Source organism: Oenanthe melanoleuca, chromosome 4A (assembly GCF_029582105.1).
Source record: "Oenanthe melanoleuca isolate GR-GAL-2019-014 chromosome 4A, OMel1.0, whole genome shotgun sequence".
Classification (NCBI taxonomy): Eukaryota; Metazoa; Chordata; class Aves; order Passeriformes; family Muscicapidae; genus Oenanthe; species Oenanthe melanoleuca.
The window spans coordinates 1,762,286-1,782,107 of NC_079338.1; the positions used below are offsets into that span (position 1 = coordinate 1,762,286).

Here is a 19,822-nt window from a genome sequence, read left to right on the forward strand (position 1 = left end):
GAAAGGTCCCAGATAAGGTTTAGAGATAAGAAAGCAGTAAAACGTGGTAATGCAGCCATTCCTACAGGTTGTATGCAAACGTTAGAGAATTTGTGTCTTGTATTAGATTGGTTCGTGGAAATCAGAATATTCAACATAGAAGGAGATTTATTGTGTTGTAAAGGGGAAAATCTCTCTCTTACTTTGTTCTCTTACTTCCCTCTCTTATCTCTTAGAACTCCTACACCCCCCACAATTTCTTCTTGCCTTGCTCTGAGCTGCAGCTGGCAGGGCCCTTTAAACCTTTTTATACCTTTTTATACCTTTTTATACATTTTTATACATTTTTATACCTTTTTATAGCTTTATATCCTATACAATAAACTGCAAACTTCAAGACCAGAATACAGAGAGCACCTGAGTTTGTCCTGATCACCATCCACCAACAAGGCTCCCACGGGGGGCCCTGCAGGGGTGTCTGAACCATCCACTCATCACTCACTCATCACTCACTCACTCACTCACCCATCACTCACTCATCACTCACTCACCACTCACTCACTCAGTCACTCATCACCCATAACTCATCACTCACTCACTCCCTCACTCATCACCCATCATTCATCACTCACCCATCACTCATCACTCCTCACTCACTTATCACCCATCACTCATCACTCATCATTCACTCACTCATCACTCACCCATCACTCATTCACTCACCCATCACTCACTCACTCATCATTCATCACCCACTCACCCATCACTCATCACTCACCCATCACTCATCACTCACCCATCACTCATCACTCACCCATCACTCATCACTCATCACCCACTCACCCATCACTCATCACTCACTCATCACTCATCACTCACCCATCACTCATCATCCATCACCCATCACTCACACCTCACCCATCACTCCTCACTCATCACTCACCCATCATTTCTCACTCATCACTCACCCATCACTCCTCCATCACCCCTCACTCCTCACTCCTCACCCCTCACTCCTGCACCACCCCTCCCCGCTCACTCACCCCTGCGGATGGCCGCCAGCAGGTCGCTGCGGGCGTCGCTCATGGGCATCATCGGGACCTTGCGCGGCTCGGGCGCGGCCGCGGGCGGCGACGCGGAGTGCGCGGGGGACGCGGACACGGCGGGCGGCCCGGGCGGCGGCGGCGGCGGCGCCACCGGGGGTCCCATGGGGCCGGGCTGCGGCGGGGAGGCCGAGTAGGGCCCGGGGGGAGCGGGGGGCGGCGAGGGGGTGTAGGATGGAGGCGCGGCCGAGCCGGGGGCCAGCGCGGGGGGAGCCGAGATGGGGCTGTCGAAGGCGGTCTGCGCCGACGGGATGACGGGCGGCGGCGGCGGCGGGGCTGGAGGGACGAAGTACTCGGCCATGGGCACCGGCTGCGGGCTGCAGGGGGGCACAGGGGTCGGGGACATGAGAATCGTGGAATTGAGAGGTGGGCTGAGCTGGAACGGATCATCCCGTCTGGCTCCAACACCCCCATCCCCACCCTGTGCGTCCCCGGGAGCTCCCGGAGCTCTGGCAGGTTTGGTGCTGTGACCATTCCCTGCTCAGTGCCCTCTGAGGGGGGAATCTTTTCCTCATATCCGATCTAAACCTCCTCTGACACAGCATCAGGCCATTCCCTGGGGTCCTGTCGTGGCCATCACAAAAAAGAGATCAGCATCTGGCCTCCCTCTGCTTCCCCTCAAAAATTTGAGTACCAAATGCCTTTTAACCACTCCTCACACAGCTTCTCCTCAAACCCCTCACCATCTTCATGGCCTCCTTTGGGCACTCTCTAATATCTCACTGCCTTTTTTATATTGTGGTGCCCAAAATTGCCCCCAGAAGGTGAGGCCGCCCCAGTGCAGATCAGAGCAGGAGAATCTCCTGCCTTGCCTGATGCCCTCTAGGGCACAGCTGGTCCTCCAGAGCACTGCTGACTGAAGGATGGCACCATCCCAGCACCCATTACCCATCCCAGCACCCATTACCCATCCCAGCACCCATTACCCATCCCAGTATCCATTACCCACCCCAGTATCCATTACCCAGCACCCATTACCCATCCCAGCACCCATTACCCATCCCAGCACCCATTACCCATCCCAGTGTCCATTACCCACCCCAGTATCCATTACCCACCCCAGTACCCATTACCCACCCCAGTACCCATTACCCAGCACCCATTACCCATCCCAGTATCCATTACCCAGCACCCATTACCCATCCCAGAATCCATTACCCATCCCAGTATCCATTACCCAGCACCCATTACCCATCCCAGTACCCATTACCCAGCACCCATTACCCATCCCAGTATCCATTACCCAGTATCCATTACCCATCCCAGTATCCATTACCCATCCCAGCACCCATTACCCAGCACCCATTAACCATCCTGGCACCCATCAGCCATCCCAGCACCCATTACCCATCCCAGTATCCATTACCCATCCCAGAATCCTTTACTCAGCACCCATTACCCATCCCACTATCCATTACTCATCCCAGTATCCATTACTAATCCCAGTATCCATTACCCAGCACCCATTATCCATCCTGGCACCCAACTGGCTCTGCTCTGGCCCAGTTTGCTCTGAACCCCAACAAAAGCTCTGTCCCAGGGTCAGAATGGTGGTGCAGGTCTGCTGGTGGGATGGACTGTGGGTCATGCAGTGGTGAAAAGCAGGCACCACCCCAGGGGAAAACCCTCCATCCACCCTGCCCTCTTCTCTGGGACGATGCTACCCCAAAACTGACTGATTCTGCCTTGAGCCTCACCAGCAGCTTTGGACTGTGAAACCTGCACAGGAGGGCTGCTCCAGAAATAGGGGAGAGTCAGACCCCCACCAAACCTCCCTGCCTTCCCTCGGACACCCCCCCAGCAGCAAGCAGGCTGCAGCTTTACCCGTAATCCTTGACCAGGTGTGGCCTGGGCCCGTTGAGCACGGCCTCGGCGGGCGGCGGCGCGTGGGGCTGCTGCAGCCGGGTCAGGCTGTTCTGCCTGCTGCCCGTGGCCGGCCGGAACACGTGCTCGGGGGGGTTGGTGGCAGCCAGCACCCCCTCCTTGTGCTCTGCTGGGGCCAGGTGGGCTGCAGGGGCCAGCAGCTGGGCAGGGTGGTTGGGGCTGGCCGGGTAGGAATGGTCGGCAGCGTCCGAGGCGTAGGATCTGCAGCACAGGAAAACCCGACGGTTGGACTCGGGGGAGTGTGGGTTTGGGGGTGTTTGGGGGTTGAGGCAGCAACACAAGGAAAGGCCACGGAAATATTGATGTGAAAGACAACAGAGAGCAGAGGGGAGGAGGACACGACAGAGCTGAACCACTCTCTTCTCTCGGCTGTGAAACAGAAAGTGCTCTGGTTTTATCCCGACTCCAAGGCTCCTCCTGAGGCACAGGGTGACACCGTGGGGACACCAGCTATCCATGAAACCACCTGGCTGAGCACCCCAACCCTGCTGCGGGCAACATCCCCCACGAGGACGGAGAGCAAAGCAAGGGAGAGCCGTGAGCTGAAGGTGTAGGAGGTAGAACCTGCCTATTATCAGGGGACAGTGATCCTTCCGATGAGGCCATGTGATAGGGGGATGGTGAGAACCTGTTATCCGGCCGGAACTCTTTATCATACGCCATCATGTTCCACTCCAGGCGCCGGTTGCGCGCTTTCCTCACTTTCTTCACCTCCCGGGTGGAGTCCTCCACCAGCCGCTGCTCCTGCGGAACACAAAGTCACGGCTCCACCTCCAGCCCGGCTCCACCTCCAGCCCAGCTCCACCCCCAGCCCAGCTCCACCAGACCAGGATTCATCCCTGGGAGCATCACCCAGCCCTGGGAGATGAACCCAGTGCAGGGGAGGGATGGATCAGTGGTTGCAATACAGGATGTGACCAACAGTGTGGATTCTGTCACCAGCTGTTAAACCAGGTGGGGCAGTGATCCTTATCTCTGTGGGAGATATCCTCTGCTAATGGGCCATCTTTAAACCAGCTGGGCAATCATCTTTATCTTTCCCACAGCCCATCCTCCCTCCAGGAGATATCTCCTGTTCATGGCCAGTGAGTCCCAGGGCATGACTGATAAAATTCCATCATCCCACTGGGAGATGCTCCAGCCAGGGGAGCAGCCAAGCCTTTCCTACCCAGATAAAAACTGACATTTTGGACACCAAGGGACCTTCTTTCCACTGGATTCCAGAGGAAAGCCAGACCTTCCCACATCATCCCTGGAGCTTCAGAGGAAACTGCACCTTCTCCAGGAGCACTGCTCCAGCTGAACCACATCTGCCCCTGCAGGAGGATGCAGCCACCATTGAATGGGACTGTGCCAACACCCTGACTGACTGACGGGTGTCAGCTTGGATTCTGACTCTGGCAGGGTTTGGGATTGTTCTGTGTAATACTGCATTTCTATTTTAATTTTCCTAGGGAAGAACTGTTATTCCTAATTCCCATCTCTTTGCCTGGGAGCCCCTTAATTTCAAAATGATAATAATTTGGAGGGAGGGGGTTTACATTCTCCATTTCAAAGAGAAGTTCCTGCCTATATTGGCAGACACCTGCCCTCCAAACCAGGACAATCAGGATGCACCAGGAGGTGACTGTCCCCCTGCTGTCCCCACCCACCTTCTGCCTGCGCTTCTCCTTCCTCTTGTCTTCTGTCGCCTGCAGCATCTTCTCCTTCCATAAGTTGAAGAAGTAGGAGGGGTCGGTGTAGAATTTGAGGCCGTCCTTCTTGTCATCCCTGGGGGTTGGGAAGAGGGGAGAGAGGGTTACCAGCCACAGGAGAAAAAGAAGAGAGAAGAGAAGAGAAGAGAAGAGAAGAGAAGAGAAGAGAAGAGAAGAGAAGAGAAGAGAAGAGAAGAGAAGAGAAGAGAAGAGAAGAGAAGAGAAGAGAAGAGAAGAGAAGAGAAGAGAAGAGAAGAGAAGAGAAGAGAAGAGAAGAGAAGAGAAGAGAAGAGAAGAGAAGAGAAGAGAAGAGAAGAGAAAGAGAAGAGAAGAGAAGAGAAGAGAAGAGAAGAGAAGAGAAGAGAAAGAGAAGAGAAAGAGAAGAGAAGAGAAGAGAAGAGAAGAGAAGAGAAGAGAAGAGAAGAGAGAAGAGAAGAGAAGAGAAGAGAAGAGAAGAGAAGAGAAGAGAAGAGAAGAGAAGAGAAGAGAAGAGAAGAGAAGAGAAGAGAAGAGAAGAGAAGAGAAGAGAAGAGAAGAGAAGAGAAGAGAAGAGAAGAGAAGAGAAGAGAAGAGAACTCCCTGCCCCTTCTCAAAAGCTTTGGTACAATCATGACCATATTGCCCCACCACAAACACATCCAGCACAGCAATCACCACCTGCAGGGTGTGAACACACATCCCATGCTTGAGGGGTGACAAATGCCTGGTCCTTGTGGTGGCAAGGAGGCCCAGAGGAGCCGTGAGCCCCGCACCTGTAGGGTGTGAGGATGTTGAGGGGCGGGGGCTTGTCGCAGCGCTGGTACATCTCCATCACCGGGTTGGGGATGGAGTTGCGGGACACGACCTGCTGGTTCTGCACCGTGGAGCTCTTGAAGGCTTTCCTCATGTTGATGTCCTGCAGAGAAACTGGGGGCACAGGAAGGACAGGGGATGCAGGGGTGGCCTCAGCCTGCCCAGCAAGGCATGGCAGGGGCGCCAAGACCACATCTGGGCATCACCCCAAACCAGTCCCACACCCAAGGACACATCTGGGCATCACCCCAAACCAGACCCAATCCTGGGAGCAAATCACCTCAATCCAGCCCCAATCCTGGGAGTACATCTGGACATCACCCCAAACCAGTCCCACACCCAAGGACACATCTGGACATCAGCCCAATCCAGTCCCAATCCTGGGAGCAAAACACCTCAATCCAGCCCCAATCCTGGGAGCAAATCACCCCAAACCAGCCCCACACCCAAGGACACATCTGGGCATCACCCCAATCCAGCCCCAATCCTGGGAGCACATCTGGGCATCACCCCAATCCAGCCCCAATCCTAGGAACACATCTGGGCATCACCCCAAACCAGCCCCACACCTGGGAGCACATCTGGACATCACCCCAAACACCTGGACATCACCCCACATCTGAGGACACATCTGGGCATCATCCCAAAGCAGCCCCAGCCCCTCACCTTCCTCCACGGTGGAGTCCAGCTGTGTCACCTTGATGACCAGCAGGTCCACCCTCTCCTGCAGCGAGTTCATCCTCATGTAGAAGCTGTTGGCCTCGTTGAACAGCTCTCCAAAGATGTCCTCTGCGTGCCTGCCTGGCAGGGGACAATGCACTTGTCACAGCAGCAGGGGCTGGCCCAGCTCAGCCCATCCCCTGGACCATCCCCTGCCTCCCTGGGTGCTCTCCCCAGCCTGGATTTCTGGGAGCTGAGCCTCATCCACCCCCAGAGTGCTGCAAGGAAAGAAGGGAACCCAAACCAGCACTCCTTTCCAGTGACAGCAGTACCCACAGAACATCCACAGTGCCCCAAAGAACCCCTGGATCCATCAACCAAAAAAATGAACATCACACAGCATGACCTGGGGAAATTGAGCCCAGGTAGAAAGACAAGAGTGGGACAGTGGGGACAGTGCCACAGCAGGGGGAATCTGCAAATTGTTTCACTTTATCGGTTCTTTTTCTGCATCTCCACAACAGCTTATCTATTTAGGGTTATTTATTGAGGATTATTTAGGTTTTTATTAGGGTTATTCCTATCACAGAGCTGAGTGAGGTATCTGGAAGAGCATTGCTGATACCTGTAGGCTGCAGCACCAATCCCAGCATCCCATCCCATCCCATCCCATTATCCCATCCCATCCCATCCCCCCAGATCCTCAGGATTTCCTCCAGCCTCACCTATCAAACAGTTCCCAAGGTCAGGGAATTTTTAAAACCCCCTCAGAGCATTCACCAGCTTGGCCACATTTAATTTCCTTTTCCCCTGGACTAGGAATCCTGAGCAGACCTGGGTGCTGCTCATGTGAGCCCCTGCACTTCCAGCAGCTCCCTAAATCCTGGGATTATTTTTCTGGCAGTATTTTAGAGCAGAATCTACTTCTGAAGGTGTGTAAAAGAGGGGAGCCCTGAATAGCTTCTCTCTCTATTTTAAGTGGATATTCAGCATGAAATATGTTGCCCCTGTTAAACTTTAACACTGCTGTGTGCTGTGCTCTCATTGCTCCTTTTCTGCTGGGATCAGTCCCAGGGCAGGAAGAGAGGTGAGGGTTTAAACCTTTGATAGAGACTTCTCTTCCTCAAAAAGCTCTGAGTTTAAAAATAATCTCTTGGACTATTTAAAATCTTCACCTGACCCTTCCTATTTCTGGCCAAGTGGAGAAGCAAGGGGCTCCTGGAGGTTTTCTGTGCCCCAGCTGTGGGGGGAAAATGGGTCTCAAAATGTCACCAAATCCCCAATTTGGGCTTGACCATGAGCACCCAACAGTCCAACAGTCCAACAAGCCAACAATCCAACAATCCAACAGTCCAACAGTCCAAAAATCCAACAATCCAACAGTCCAACAGTCCAACAATCCAACAGTCCAACAGTCCAACAACCCAACAGTCCAACAACCCAACAGTCCAACAATCCAACAATCCAATAGTCCAACAACCCAACAATCCAACAACCCAACAATCCAACAATCCAACAACCCAACAGTCCAACAATCAATCCAACAATCCAACAATCAATCCAACAACCCAACAATCCAACAGTCCAACAGTCCAACAACCCAACAGTCCAACAACCCAACAACCCAACAATCCAACAGTCCAACAATCTGGATGATTCCCACTGAATTAGGAGTGGCTGCTGCCCACAGAGCTCTCACACAGCCCGTGTTTGTCTGGTTTGGAACTGCTGGGAGTGACTGTGGCATCCCAGTACCACCCCAGTTCCATCCCAGTGCCACCCCAGTTCCATCCCAGTTCCATCTCAGTGCCACCCCAGTGCCATCCCAGTGCCATCCCAGTTCCATCCCAGTGCCACCCCAGTTCCATCCCAGTTCCATCTCAGTGCCACCCCAGTGCCATCCCAGTGCCATCCCAGTTCCATCCCAGTGCCACCCCAGTTCCATCTCAGTGCCATCCCAGTGCCATCCCAGGGCCATCCCAGGGCCATCCCAGTGCTATTCCAGTCCTATCCCAGTTCCATCCCAGTGCCACCCCAGTGCCATCCCAGTTCCATCCCACTGTCCTCCCAGTGCCATCTCAGTGCCACCCCAGTGCCCTCCCAGTTCCATCCCAGTGCCATCCCAGTTCCACCCCAGTGCCACCCCACTGCTGTCCCAGTGCTATCCCAGTTCCACCCCAGTGTTATCCCAGTGCCATCCCAGTGCCATCCCAGTGTTATCCCAGTGCCATCCCAGTGTCACCACAGTGCCACCCCGCTGCTGTCCCAGTGCCACCCCAGTGTTATCCCAGTGCCATCCCCATGCCACCCCGCTGCTGTCCCAGTTCCATCCCAGTCCTATCCCAGTTCCACCCCAGTGCCCCGCAGTGCCCCCGCGGCCCCGCCGTGTCCCTCCCCTCCCCAGACTCACTGAGGCTGCCCAGCTGTTTGATGATGGCAGCCAGGGTGCTGTTGGTGACACACTCCAGCTCGCTGGTGACCCCATCGGGCAGCGCCCCGCGGCACAGGTGCCGGGGCTCGATGTTCCTCTTCACCAGCGGCATGGCGAGCGCTCACCCCTCCCCTGGGGCAGGACAGCGCAGGAAAAAACGAAAATACACATCTTCACATCCTCACGGCACCGCAGCCGCGCTTTGCCAACTTTCTGGGGGTCAAACCTTCGGGGGGAGGTGAGGACTTTGTCCCCACCTTTGTGACTTTCCCCCTCCCTCCCAGAGCTGTGCTGGAAGCAGGAGCAGCCTCCCTGCGCCGCAGCCCTTCAGCTGGCCCCGAAAAACCTCCGCCAGCCCAAAGAGAGGCGAGGAAGCGCCTGTAATGCCATTATTTCCAGCTGGCTGCAGCCTCTCCAGGCTTTTATCTGTGCACACACTGCACTGAGACAAGCTGCTGTGGCCAGCTCATCCCAGCTCCCTGCACGGCCCCCCAGCACCCCCGGGTGCCCCCATAGCTGCTGGGTGCCCCAAGAGCATCTTTGGGTTCCCCCTCAGCACCCCCGGGTGCCCCCATAGCTGCTGAGTGCCCCAAGAGCATCTTCGGGTGCCCCTACAGCATCCCTGGGTGCCCCTATAGATCCTGTGTGCCCCAAGAGTGTCTTTGGGTTCCCCTACAGCATCCCTGGGTGACACCCTGTGTGCCCCAAGAGCATCTTTGGGTGCCCCCACATCTCCTGTGTGTGCTGCCAAAGCATTTTTGGATGCCCCCACAGCATCCCTGGGTGACACCCCAGCATTTCTGGGTGCCCCCATAGCTCCTGTGTGCCCCAAGAACATCTTTAGCTGCCTCTACAGCATCCCTGGGTGCTCCCCCAGCATTTTTGAGTGTCCCCCCAGCTTTCCTGGGTGTCCCCATTGCTCCTGGGTTCCTCCACAGCATTTCTGAGTGCCCCCACAGCACCTTCGGGTGCTCCCACAGCATCCCTGGGTGACCCCATAACTTCTATGTGTCCTCACAGCACCTTTGGGTGCTCCCCCAGCATTTCTGTGTGTCCCCTGCTCCACTGTCACCCCCCTGAACTGGGAATGGCTCATTTCCTACGTGATTTAAGGAGGTGCAGGGAGATCCCCACACCCAAAAGCCTCATCCCCACTGAGGACACCCACGGGAGCTGCAGGGAAGGATGAAGATGAAGGATGGAGGATGAAGATGAAGGATGGAGGATGAAGGATGAAGATGAAGATGAAGGATGGAGGATGAAGGATGGAGGATGAAGGATGGAGGATGAAGGATGGAAGATGAAGGATGAAGGATGAAGATGAAGGATGGAGGATGAAGGATGGAGGATGAAGGATGGAGGATGAAGGATGGAAGATGAAGGATGAAGGATGAAGATGAAGGATGGAGGATGAAGGATGGAGGATGAAGGATGGAGGATGAAGGATGGAAGATGAAGGATGAAGGATGAAGATGAAGGATGGAGGATGAAGGATGGAGGATGAAGGATGGAGGATGAAGGATGGAGGATGAAGATGAAAGGTGAAGATGAAAGATGAAGGGTGAAGGGTGAAGATGAAAGATGAAGGATGAAGGAAGAAGGAAGAAGATGAAGGATGAAGATGAAGGATGAAGGATGAAGATGAAGGATGGAGGATGAAGGATGAAGGATGAAGATGAAGGATGGAGGATGAAGATGAAAGATGAAGGGTGAAGGATGAAGGATGAAGGATGAAGATGAAGGGTGAAGGATGAAGGATGAAGGATGAAGATGAAGGATGAAGATGAAGGATGAAGGGTGAAGGATGAAGGATGAAAGACAAAGGATGAAGATGAAGGGTGAAGGAGGAAGGGTGAAGGATGAAGGATGAAGATGGAGGATGAAGGACAAAGGATGAAGATGAAGGATGGAGGATGAAGGACAAAGGATGAAGATGAAGGATGGGCACCACGGGGTGTGGGGTGCTGGGGACGGGGAACCCTGCTGATGTAAAGGGTGAATGGTGGGAAAGAGTTTGGGAAAGAAGGAAAAAAAGGATCAATTGTTACCCACGAGGTGTCTCCTGGTACTGGGACACAGAACCCCGCGTTTCACATCCCGAGCACCCCCACCCGCCCCAGCTTTGGGAGAATTTTGGCAGGGAGGAAAAGCCGCTCCCGTTAATGGCCGGGAGCGGAGCCGCCGGGCGCCGCCAGCCATCTGCAGAGTTCACATTTTTTGGCCCCGGCAGCGTCGGACAGAACAGTTTCCCATTGACAGCAGCCGGCCAGGGCTCCCAGCAGCAGCGGTTCAAATGCAAATCCCAGCTCGCTCCATGAAATCCCAAAGGCTGTTCCTGCGGGCTGGGCTGTGCCCAGGGCACTCGGGGTGCCAAGGGAGGGACCCCGGCTCCGAACCCTCGGCAGAATTGGGCTCTGTGTCCTCCAGCGCTTCCCACAGTCACTGCTCATGGACGTGGTGCTGTCCCCGCCTCCCAAAAACCAAAATTTCTGCCAGCTGCTCTTTCCTCTGTGACAGCTTTTGCAGGGGAGGCTCTGGTGTCTGCTCTGGCATGGACAGCCCCCCTTCCTGGGCACCCCCGAGCCCCCAGGCTGTGCAAAGAGCTGAGCAGCACTGGCAGCTTCACCCCAAACTGGATTTATGTCACCCCAAGCTGGATTTATGTCACCCCAAACTGGATTTATGTCACCCCAAACTGGATTTATGTATCACCCCAAACTGGATTTATATGTCACCCCAAGCTGGATTTATGTGTCACCCCAAACTGGATTTGTGTCACCCCAAACTGGATTTATGTGTCACCCCAAGCTGGATTTATGTCACCCCAAACTGGATTTATGTCACCCCAAACTGGATTTATGTATCACCCCAAACTGGATTTATGTCACCCCAAGCTGGATTTATGTCACCCCAAACTGGATTTATGTGTCACCCCAAGCTGGATTTATTTCCCCCCAAGCTGGATTTATGTCACCCCAAGCTGGATTTATGTGTCACCCCAAACTGGATTTATGTCACCCCAAGCTGGATTTATGTCACCCCAAACTGGATTTATGTCACCCCAAGTAGGATTTATGAGTCACCCCAAACTGGATTTATGTGTCACCCCAAGCTGGATTTATGTGTCACCCCAAGCTGGATTTATGTGTCACCCCAAATTGGTTTTAACCAGCCAACCCTAACCCCAAACTGGATTTATGTATTACCCCAAACTGGATTTATGTCACCCCAAACTGGATTTACGTCACCCCAAGCTGGTTTTGTGTGTCACCCCAAAATCTGCCCTCAGAAGCAGAGCCCTGGCACGTCCCAGGGCTGCAGAGCCTGGAGGGCACAGGGCAGAGCCCTTAACGAGCTGCCTGGCCCAGCAATTAAAAACTGGGAACAAAGAGCCATTCTCAGCATCCCTTTGGGCCACGGGACACAGCCAGGGCACCCTGGGCTGTCTGTCCCTGCACAGGGGACCTGGGGGGAACTGGGGCCACCTGAGCCCCACAAGGACTTGAGCAGAGTGGAGAAAAAAAAAAAAAAAAAAAAAAAAAAAAAAAAAAAAAAAAAAAAAAAAAGGGGATTTGGAAGAAAGGCAGGAAGTAGGAGAGTATCAGAGCATCCTGGAGGAGGAAAATCCCTTTCATCTCACCCCAAAGAGGCCAGGCAAGACTCAGAGCTTGCAGCAAAGGAACCAAGGAGGAGTTGGGCACATTTTGATGCAAGGACAGATTGTAAAGGAAATTTTGACCACACCACAGGAGAAGCAGCTTTCCAACCCCACAGAACCCCTGGCAGCCCTCCCCTGACAAATGTTCTCTCACCAACAGCACCAAACCTCTGAGTTCTGCCTTGAAATCCCAACTTCTCACCCAAAACCTGCCATCTCTAGGCCTGCCCTGATGGGCTGCAGGTGACTCCAGAGAGACAAACTTCACTTCTGTCCCCTCTGGCACATCTTGCTCACACCCACCAAGAGGCTGCACACAAATCCTGAGCGCTGCTGGCCTGGCCAGAGCCTCAGAAGGGGATGCTGAGCTGTGCTCCTGCTGGTGTTTCAGGTGATTTCCAAGACTTCCAGAGGGTGATTTGGGGTGGCAAAACCTTTTCCTCAGATCTTCAGGCTCCCAACAGCAGGGATCATCCAGGATCATTTACACAGACTAAAATCCATGGGATTTCACTGTCTCTGAGTGGAAGCCAGGAGCCCTCAGTGGGAGGTGATGTCAGGATGCAGGAGGAGGAAAATGGGAACCAGAAACTCAGCAGGAATTTCTTGGAGGGAGAAAGCAGGAGAAATGGGAGCAGCCAGGGGCTGGTTCAGGTCTCAGGTGCACTGTGGGGATTGTTCCATCACTCAGCTTCTCCCTGTGACTGCAAAGAGCCAATAACTCTAAATCTTGTACTGGGAAATGCCACAGGTGAGGGGAGACACTCACCAGCTTCCCACCTGCTCCCCAAACCCAGGGGTGGAGCTTGGAGGGGAATCACACCCAGCTGAGGTGAGACACAAATGAGCTGTTAATTGTGCCCTAAATGCTGATTTCCCCCAAGGAACAAACTGCAGCAGCACCCCAAATCCAGAGCAGGGGGCTCTGGGCAGCAAGGGCTGCCCCAGTCCCACAGACCAGGCTGGGTGTGATTCACTGGCCCATGGGTGACCCCTCCAGATGTTTTCCTTCACCTCAGCAGCCACCAACATCTGGCAGTTTAGATCCCTGGGCAGAAGAGCAGCTCTCATTTTGTAAGAGGGTCCCAGAAAAAAAGGAGTTTTCTGTCTAGCCATTGCTCCTCACATTGTTTCCAACAACATTTCACTCATCCCCTCTCTGCCCCCAAACCCACTGGGCTGTGATTTACAACCCTGCAGGGTCCAAAGCAGGACCAGGTGTGTTCTGGGTGGCCCTGCAAGGAGGGACAGGCTGGTGACCACAGATTTCCCAGGTGCTGGTTAATCCCTGTGGCAGATTTTTGGCACCTGGAGCCCTGCTTGATGTCACATGAGAGAGAAGGGAGAAGTGTCCTGGCTTCTTTCACTGGGTGGAGCAGAAATCAGTTTTGGGGTTTGTTTTCCATGGGTGTTGCCTGCAGGAGAAACCTGGAGTGGGAGAGGAGCAGCCCTGGTGGGAAGGATGATGCTGCAAATGCAGGCACCTCCAATATTTCTGCTGGAATTGGGTGGTGCATGGAGCAGCAGGAATGAGGGAAAGCTCCTTCACTCTGTGCCAGCCAGGAAAAACCCCAAACATGGATTTAGGGAGAATGTGGGTGAGTGTGTGGTGAAGCAAACACCTCAATACTGGAGCTGGGGTCAGCCCTGCACTAAGCTCAGTTTTAGGCTGAGCTTTGGGAAAATCTGCTTGCTCAGCCCTTGCAATCAAAGCTCTTCCCCAATTTGGGCTTCCAGGATCCTTCTGAGCCCTGAGGAGCAGACACTGCCAGGAACTGGAGGCTTTTGAAGGCAGCAAATCTTTGGTGGGATGCCAGGAGCCAAAGTAGTGAAAAAAACAAGAGGTATGTTGAAAAATCTGTTAACCTTGAACAAAGAAAGTTTATAATTGAATATTAAACAAACAAGAAGTGCCAGATTTCGTGGGGGCTGCTCAGGACCCTGTTTTGGAATGGAGAGGTGAGGAAGGGAAGCACAAAGCAGTCCTGAAATTGTGAGAGGAGCAGCAAAACCCCTGAATCCAAAATCAGGGAAAGGACAAGAGGCAGAGCTGACACTCAGTGGGGCTTGAGAGCTGCAGGAGCTCATCCTGTGGATTTTGGCAGGATGGATCTGGTACAGAAGAGGGCTGGGAAGGATCTGGGGGTGTGTGATGCTTCTGAGCAGACAGAAATAGGTGTAGGTGTGAAAGCAGCAGCTTCTCGAGGTGTCAGTTTGTGGAGCTGTGCCACAGCCTGGTGGAAACCAGCGAGGGATGGCTCAAAGAGCAGCAGCACAAACTGCAGAGGGCAGAGGGGCCACAGCAGCCACCCCATGGCTGAGGAGTCACCCTGAGCTGCTTCCCCACCAGTGTGGGACAGCAGAGCCCACAGGGGCTGAAGCTTTGTTGTCTCAGGAGAAATCCAGCCAGGAAAAACTGTGCAGGCAGCTCTTTGTGGTGCAGGGGAAAACCTGCCTGGGGAGAGCTGGGCCAGATCTGATGTCCTTCCCACAAAATGGAGCGTGAGCTGCACCCCAAGGACTCCCTGCTCCCATTTACAAAATGCATCTGCCACCACTTTGTCATTTGCTGCCAGCCCAAATGCCTGAGAGCACCAGCAGCATGACAAATGTCACTGCTCCTTGTGAAGGTGACCATTGCTTCAGAGCTGCTGTCCAAAGGTTCATTAAAAGTATTAAAACCAGCTGGATCCTGAGTGTTCCTCTCACTCAGAATAAATTCTCAGGGTGGCACTGGGGGTTGGTGGGGATGGCAAAAGCAATGTCCCTTCCTTGAGACTCTGCATCCCAAATGAGGTTTTACAGATGGTCTGGGGCCATGGAAAGCATCCCACAGCAAAGCATCAGGTGGAAAAATGCCTGGGGAATGAAAACCCTGGGGTGTGGGATGGTGGTTTTGGCCCCCATCCCCAGGATATCAGCTAAAAATATTCCTCAGGAGCTTTATTAGTAAATGCCACCATTTGTAACCACAGTTGGTTTGGGGTTTGTTTTTTTGGGTTTTTTTTTCCATCCACACTTCTACTGTAAAATGTTTCAGCTCTAGGAAGAGTTGAGAGACTAAACCAGCTCTAAACCCTCTGCACCTCAGAGCTGGGCTTAGGAGGATGCCAGAAAAGCAACAGCCTCATTACCCTGGGCTCAGCACAGAAACCTCATCCTGCTGTGAGCCTGGTTTGAAACAAACAGGTTTAGATAAATGATGTTTCTTTTAGGGTGGGTGAGAGCAAATGCTGCAAATCACAGAAGCACAGGAGGGTTTGGGTTGGAAGGGATCTTTAGGATGGTCTTGTTCAACGCCCTGCCATGGGTAAGGACATCTCCCACTATCCCAGACTGCTCCATCCAACCTGGCCTTGGACACTCCCAGGGACACCCAAAAACTTCTCTGGGCACCCTGTGCCAGGCCCTCACCACCCTCACAGCCAAGAATTTCTTCCTAACTTTTAATCTAAATCTCTCCTCTTTTGGTTCAAAATTCCCCACTGACCTATCACTATTTCCTCCTGTAAAAAATCATTCCTTCCTTTGATAAATCCCCTTCAGGTACTGGAAGGGGCTCTAGAGTCTCTCCAGGGTGAACAACCCCATCTCTGGACAGAGGATTTTCAGGCAGTAGCTTTCCTTGGGGTTTAGTTAATATGGAATTTGGGTTCTGTTGTTTGATTTCTCAGAAATGGGGAGCCCTCAGTGCCCCCTGCATGAAGCTGAGGGTCACTTCTCCAGCTCCTTCCCATTCACCCTTTGGCTCTATCTCTGCTATGGATGAGGAATATCTGTATCCATGCGAAACCCATTAAAAAAAAAAAAAAATTAAAAAATGTAAAAACAGAAATCCATCCCAATATCCTAATGCTGAGGGGGGAAAGGAGAGGGAAAGCTGTGGGTGAAAGGATGCATGACCCTCCTCCATCATCCCTGTGCCAGGAATGCCCGGGAGCAGCGGCACTGCCTTGATCTTCAGAGGAGGAGCCAGGGGCTGGGGCTGTGGGAACACAGCACAGATCTCGGCTCTGTTTTGGCTGCAAAAGATCCCTGCTGGCCCAGGAATCATGTGTTGTTTTTAATGACTCTATCACCAAAGGAAAATCTTCAATGACAGCTTTTTTTTTTTTCCCCCTTTTGTGCCCAGCTCATTAACAGAAGGATCTCCCTCGCTCGCCGGGTTGTGCAGGACGCTGCTGAACAAACCAGCCTTTTTCTCCCCAAAATAGAAGGTCTTTGATAAACCAGGGAAACCCTCGGCCAGCAGAGGGGCTTTCTGGAAAGCTTTGAGCCTGGCATCTCCAGCAGAGCGCTCCCAAGCTGCTCCCTGCAGGGCTGTGCCCGTGTGGGTTTTCCCATCAATGCTGGACCCTAAAAACCCCCGGGGGATGTGGGGAAGAGGGGATAAATCCCAGCCTGGAGCTGGCTGCAGCCTCGCTGCTCAGAGATGTGCAAAATGCAGCTCAGAGGGTGTCTTTTTGGATGAGCAGCTTTGCAGGAAAAAAAAAAAAAAAAAAAAAAAAAAAGGGAAAAAAAAGCGTTCTTGTTTTTCTTTTTTTATTCCTTAACACTTCTGGCTCGAGGGCTGTTGTTCGTAACTTGTCAAGATCTTGGCATCGGCGGCTGATTTGTCATCCGCCATAAAATGGAGGATGAGCATCTTTGGTTCAGAACTGGGCCAAGGCAGATGACAGCTCAGAGCAAAACACGCTTCAGCTCCGGCTTCCTCCGTGGGCTTCGGCTCCCGGGAAAAGCAGCGGACATTTGGGGTCTGAGCTGTTGCATCACAGCGTTCTGGGGCAGAGCCCTTCTCCGTGCTCGTTAACCCTCTGCCTGCCAGAGCGGGCTGTGCGGGGCTGATGCTGCATCCCCTGCCCATTAACCCTGTGCCTGCCGGAGCGGGCTGTGCGGGATTGATGCTGCCATCCCCTGCCCATTAACCCTGTGCCTGCCAGAGCGGGCTGTGCGGATTGATGCTGCATCCCCTGCCCATTAACCCTGTGCCTGCCAGAGCGGGCTGTGCGGGGCTGATGCTGCATCCCCTGCCCGTTAACCCTGTGCCTGCCAGAGCGGGCTGTGCGGATTGATGCTGCATCCCCTGCTCGTTAACCCTGTGCCTGCCAGAGCGGGCTGTGCGGGGCTGATGCTGCATCCCCTGCCCGTTAACCCTGTGCCTGCCAGAGCGGGCTGTGCGGATTGATGCTGCATCCCCTGCCCGTTAACCCTGTGCCTGCCAGAGCGGGCTGTGGGGATTGATGCTGCATCCCCTGCTCGTTAACCCTGTGCCTGCCAGAGCGGGCTGTGCCGATTGATGCTGCCATCCCCTGCCCTCCTCACCGAGCTGTGCAACCTGGGAGCTACCCAGACGCTCAAACACCACCAAAATACCATTTTTATAATAAAATGATACCAGCAATCTCTCGAGAAGGAGCTGCAGCCCGAGGGGTGTGCCCTGGCAGGCTGAAGTTTGGCAGATGAATTATTAACGGTGCCATTCCCGAGCTGCCCGCACATCCCTCCGGCAGCGTGTCCGGCTGCTGGCTCCGCTGTGGCGGCCACTCCAGGCACCACAAACTCTGCCCGAAAGCAGCTCGATCTGCGGGTATTCCATCGCTGACACCGCCACGAGGCAGCGAGAGCTCGAGTTGGGAGCGATGAAATCAAAGCTCGCCGCAAGTAGCTGAATCACTGAGCGCGGAGGCCCAGCCTGGGCAGCTCTGGGGGGCTCCGGGCTCACCTGCAGCTCTGCCCATGGGGTGTCCCCGGGCTGGGGGTCACAGGGGGGGCTCTGAATGCTCCAAACCCCTGGAGGGCACCAGGATGGAGAGGGGGGGCCGTGCATGACAGGTGACACCACTTCGTGCCCTGCTCAGCGCTGTCCCCTCTGTATCCCCAGCGCCCCAAACCTCCCCCCAGTTCCCCAGCCCGGGGTGATGAGCCCTGCCCTGAGCTCGTTGTGGCAAACCTGGCCCCACTTTATCCCCCCACAGCGATGGGAAGATGAAGGATCCTCCCTCCCCAGGGTGGCAAGGATGTCAAGCGAAGCCCCCCGCCCCCATGCGAGGGTGCAGACCAGCCGGGTCCCCCTCCCTCCCTCCCTCCCCATGTGGGAATGCGAAGTGACAGCGCACACACCCCTTCCCCAGCGCCAGGGTGCGGAGAGGCCCGGAGCACCGCGGTGCCGAGCGCTGCCAGGATCCCTCCCCCGCCATGAAAACGTGCAGAGCAGCCTGACCCCCTCCCCTCCAGGTGCAAAACCTGCAGGATTCAACCCCCCCCCCCGGGCCATGAATAGCTGCGAAGTGGAGGGAGGCAAGATGGGAGGCAGCTTGGACAGCCCCTTCCCAAAGCAGGGATGCGAAGGGATGGAGGACAGCCCCCCGCCCCCGGGCACGGCTGCAAGGCTGGGGGGGGATGCAGCAAAACGGGGATGCAGAGCGGCCCTGCCCCCCCGCAAGGATGAGAAGGGACGGAAGGACCCCCCCGAAAGGATGCGAAGGGATGGAGGATCCCCCCGAAAGGATGCGAAGGGATGGAGGATCCCCCCGAAAGGATGCGAAGGGATGGAGAACCCCCTCTCCTGCAAAGACTCCCCCCCCCCGCCTCGCTGGCAAGATGTAAAGGAGCAGAGAATCACCCACCCCCCACGCCAGGATGCAGAGCGGTGGGGGATCCCCTCCACGCAACGAGTGAAAATTCATGGGAGACCCCCCCCCCAAAAAAAAGGCTACAAAGCCCCCGACGCCCCGCGAAGGGATGTCCCCCCGTGCGCGCTCACACGCGGGGGGCGCAGAGACCCCCCGACTTTCCCCGCGCCGCGTCATCCCCGCATCCCATCGCTCACCTCCGCCGGGCTGGGGCTGCCGGGGCGCGTCTCCTCGGGGCCGTGCGGGGCCGTGCGGGGCCGTGCGGGGCTGCCCGCGCCCCGCGCCCCGCTCCGCCGGCTCTGCCCGCGCCGCTCCGCAGTGCGCGCACGGCGCATGTTCCCCCGCGCCGCCCCCGCGCCGCTCCGCCCCGCCACACCGCCACCCGCACCCCCAGAACTTCGCCCCGGGGCTTTAACCGAGCCCCGGCTCCTAATTCCATCAGCTGCGGGGCTGGAGCGTCCCGCTGGAAATCCTTCTGCTGGCGCGGTGGGGAGGGGAAGGGATGCTCCGCGCTGGGCATCGTCTCCTCCAGGTGTGGCGTTGCCACCATCTTCTGCACGCGTCCCCTGTGCCCTGTGGAGTCCCTGGGTGTCTCCTCATGGGTCAGATCCAAGTCTAGGTGTTGGTTCTGGGGTGCTGATGAAGCCCCAAGGAAAGCACTGCCCTCCCCAGGTTGTCACTGTCACCAGTGCTGGTCGCCGAGGATTTGGGGTCCTTGGTTGTGTCACAGAGATTCTCAAGGGCTGGAGCCCCTCTGGGGGCAGGCTGGCAGAGCTGGGGGTCTTCACCTGGAGAAGGGAAGGGTCCAGCTCACAGCCCCTTCCAGGAGCTCCAAGAAAGATGGTGACAAAGTTTTTAGCAGGACCTGTTGTTGTAGTATAGTAAGTGATGGTTTTAAAATAAAAGAGGGTTGATTGAAATCAGATATGAGGAAGAAGTTTTTTACAGAGAGGGTGGTGAGGCCTGGCACAGGGAAGCTGTGGGTGCCC

At 55.0% G+C, this 19,822-nt stretch overlaps 1 protein-coding gene across 3 annotated transcripts in view; it reads right to left on the reverse strand.

Annotated features, from left to right (window-relative positions):
• LOC130253128 (actin-binding protein WASF3-like) overlaps window positions 1-19,113 on the reverse strand; it is a 29,593-nt gene extending 10,480 nt beyond the window's left edge. For all 3 annotated transcript variants that reach the window (XM_056491443.1, XM_056491442.1, XM_056491441.1), the window contains exons 1-8: window positions 19,031-19,113; window positions 8,523-8,675; window positions 6,119-6,253; window positions 5,413-5,566; window positions 4,619-4,736; window positions 3,535-3,710; window positions 2,907-3,167; window positions 1,023-1,399 (exon numbers count right to left, since the gene is read on the reverse strand). In XM_056491443.1, the coding sequence (XP_056347418.1) occupies window positions 1,023-1,399; window positions 2,907-3,167; window positions 3,535-3,710; window positions 4,619-4,736; window positions 5,413-5,566; window positions 6,119-6,253; window positions 8,523-8,655 (1,354 nt within the window). In that variant the 5' untranslated portion in view covers window positions 8,656-8,675; window positions 19,031-19,113. The remainder of the gene's footprint in view (window positions 1-1,022; window positions 1,400-2,906; window positions 3,168-3,534; window positions 3,711-4,618; window positions 4,737-5,412; window positions 5,567-6,118; window positions 6,254-8,522; window positions 8,676-19,030) is intronic.
• Window positions 19,114-19,822: the final 709 nt, after the last annotated feature.